Source organism: Patiria miniata, unplaced genomic scaffold (assembly GCF_015706575.1).
Source record: "Patiria miniata isolate m_02_andy unplaced genomic scaffold, ASM1570657v1 HiC_scaffold_1, whole genome shotgun sequence".
Taxonomy (NCBI): domain Eukaryota; kingdom Metazoa; phylum Echinodermata; class Asteroidea; order Valvatida; family Asterinidae; genus Patiria; species Patiria miniata.
The window spans coordinates 16410738-16413456 of NW_024037047.1; the positions used below are offsets into that span (position 1 = coordinate 16410738).

General features: G+C 40.2%; 1 protein-coding gene across 1 annotated transcript; it reads left to right on the plus strand.

Annotated features, from left to right (window-relative positions):
* Positions 1–564: 564 nt before the first annotated feature.
* LOC119730929 (retinoschisin-like) lies at positions 565–2719 on the plus strand. The gene is made up of 5 exons (XM_038204003.1): positions 565–616; positions 769–1043; positions 1408–1541; positions 1912–2083; positions 2579–2719. Exons 1-5 carry the CDS (start codon positions 565–567, stop codon positions 2717–2719), a joined length of 774 nt encoding a protein of 257 aa, XP_038059931.1.

Genomic DNA, 2719 nt, shown 5'->3' on the forward strand with positions numbered 1-2719 from the left:
ATAGGCGTTCTGTATCGATTTGCCCCAATTTTGGTTGTTTTGTTCAGTTATTTTGTCAAAAATTTAATATAAAAAGTGTTATGTCTGCTTCGCGTCATTCCAAAGACGCCGAGAGCCCGTAGTCTTAATTGAGTTTCGTATTTAATATCTAACTTTCTGGACGATTTCGTTGCGCTTCAGACAATTTCAAAAGATTCATTATCCATCTTATAATCAACTCTTTCATATAATTTAGGCTACAAGTAATTGCTAGTCGTGCTGACCTATTGATTTATTAATATGTACGTGCTTGGCCAAGGTTGTCGTCGAAATTATAATCGTCTTGATAAATAACCACCTGCAATAAACAACTGACGCCACAACTCGCGTAGAATACACCTAGCCCCGCCCACAAAGAAGCCTCAAGCCAATCACAAAGTATGGATATTTGCAAGACGCTCGTGCTCGTTCGTAATTGGTTGGCAATGAAGGTGGCGTACGTACGTGCTGAGGCGTTGTCGGTGTGGTTCGTATACTGGTGAAAATACTCAACCGTATGGATGATCGTGCATTGCATCTGTGAGAATGGAAGGAGCGGTGCCTTTGATTCTGATGGTATCAGCGCTGACAGCTGCAGGTAGGATTGAGATTTCAAATCGCACTGAATCCTTATCAGTCCCGAACTCGTCATTTAACAGGTACTGTGTATACGCTCTCTTTTTTCTTTAATCTGCAAAACTTCCTAAGCTCACAGTTTTCCTTTTCTTTCTTTGTATATAAATTATACAGTGCTGGTGTCATGTCAACCAGTTTGCTTCATCGGATCGGAGTACAACCCACAATCTGGAATCCCACCCCGTTGGTTCTTACCGTACAAAGATCCGTGCGAATGCACCGCTATACGTCTCGGTGGGATGCGCACCCCAGCCTCGTCGAACCGCAAGGGCGCGCCCCACTACCTGGACGAGCTTTTCCTGAGCGAGGATTCAACCGAAATTCAAACCTACTTCAACTGTAGTCGTGCGACAACATTTCCCACAGGTAGGTCAACAACGTATACACGCGTTTTTAATTCAAACTTACGGTACTTCTACTGTGCAGGTATACATTGTATATTGTGTTAAGGGTACATCTTATCTATCGTTACCTTTCAATGACATAAGTAAATTTAGGAATGCTCATCAACATATATTAATCCATTAATTCATAGAAAAATTTAACTAAAAGAACAACCCGAACACCCGCAAGTGGCCACTAGTTAAGGCGATGTGCCTTTTCAAACTTATTCTTTTCGTTGCTTTGGATGCAACGAACTTGGAAACGCGGATGTTTTTTTTCAGACGATCATAATGTGTTTCATTTCTATGAGTTTTCAGGTTACTGAAGAATCAATTAAATTTTTGTCCTGTTTGAATACCAGTAGTTGAGTGTTCGAGTCCGAAACCCCTCGGTCTCGAAGACGGTACCATCCCTGATGACCACATCACAGCATCAAGTCATCAAACAAACTGGCCTGGCAGCGACGGACGGCTGAACTGCAACGGCGCATGGATACCACAAAGGTAGGGATTAAACATTCAGAATTCCACGAAATGCACAAAAGAATGCACAAGAAGAAATTGACCCAGCAATGAATGCTATCCAAGCATTATAAAATAGTGGAAGTCATAGTGCTTTAAAAACAAATTCGGTATTCAAATTATGCGGTCTTCGGGGTACAGACGACATAGCCATCGTGGCGTGCGTGAGATCGAAAAACCAAAGATGTCTTTATGGTTGTAATGTTAAGCACGTATATATTCATCCAACACGCAGTAAGGGAGGGGAATGGGAGGAGGGAGGGTTTTCCACTCGCTCTAGTCACGACTGGTTCAATTGTTTGTGGAGAACAGTGATTTCATTCATCCCATTCTTCCTTCTCTCGTTCAACAGTGACGAGAAAAATCCCTGGATCGAAGTGGACCTCGTTGTGATAAAGGTGGTGTCTGGTATCATCACGCAAAGCTTTGACATTTATGGTTATGTGAAAAAGTACAAGGCGTCGTATAAGAATCAATCCTCATCTGACTATGAACACATGACAGATGGAAATGGAAACATCAAGGTAAATAAGTAATCATCCCCGTTTTCTGCTTTCTGACGATTTTGATATTCAGATGTATAATATTTACTTCTGCCACGCTGTCCTACATTAGTGTGATTTGTTTTCTTTCAAAATCTTATCATGTTCACGGTATCTTTTGTATCTTATATCCATAATAGAAGAACGAAATAAAAGGAAACGAAATATAAAAGGAGGGACGTAATTTCATTAGCAACGCTTTTAGTTTAAAGAATTATGGCATTTGTGAATCTGACTAAACCAAAAAGTGATTTGCATACCTTTCTTTAAGTTTGAAAGTTATGAAATGGGCCCTCTTAAAAGAGTGGAATTAAACCAAACATTTTTATTATGAAACATGTCATTTGCTCTCTCAACTTCAATTTGTATTGAACACCAATTTTCTTTCAGAACTTTGCAACATCACACAATACTTGAATAAAAAAGTATTAATGTGGTACATGCTTAACTAAGCCGGATATATTGTTTACATGTCAGGTATTCATCGGTAACACTGATGGCAACACCCCGGTCACTAACCTGTTTGATGAGATTGTGGTGGCGACGGTAGTGCGAATTGAGCCTACTGAATGGTATTCTTATGCTACTTTGCGATTGGAGTTGCTTGGATGTCATTAA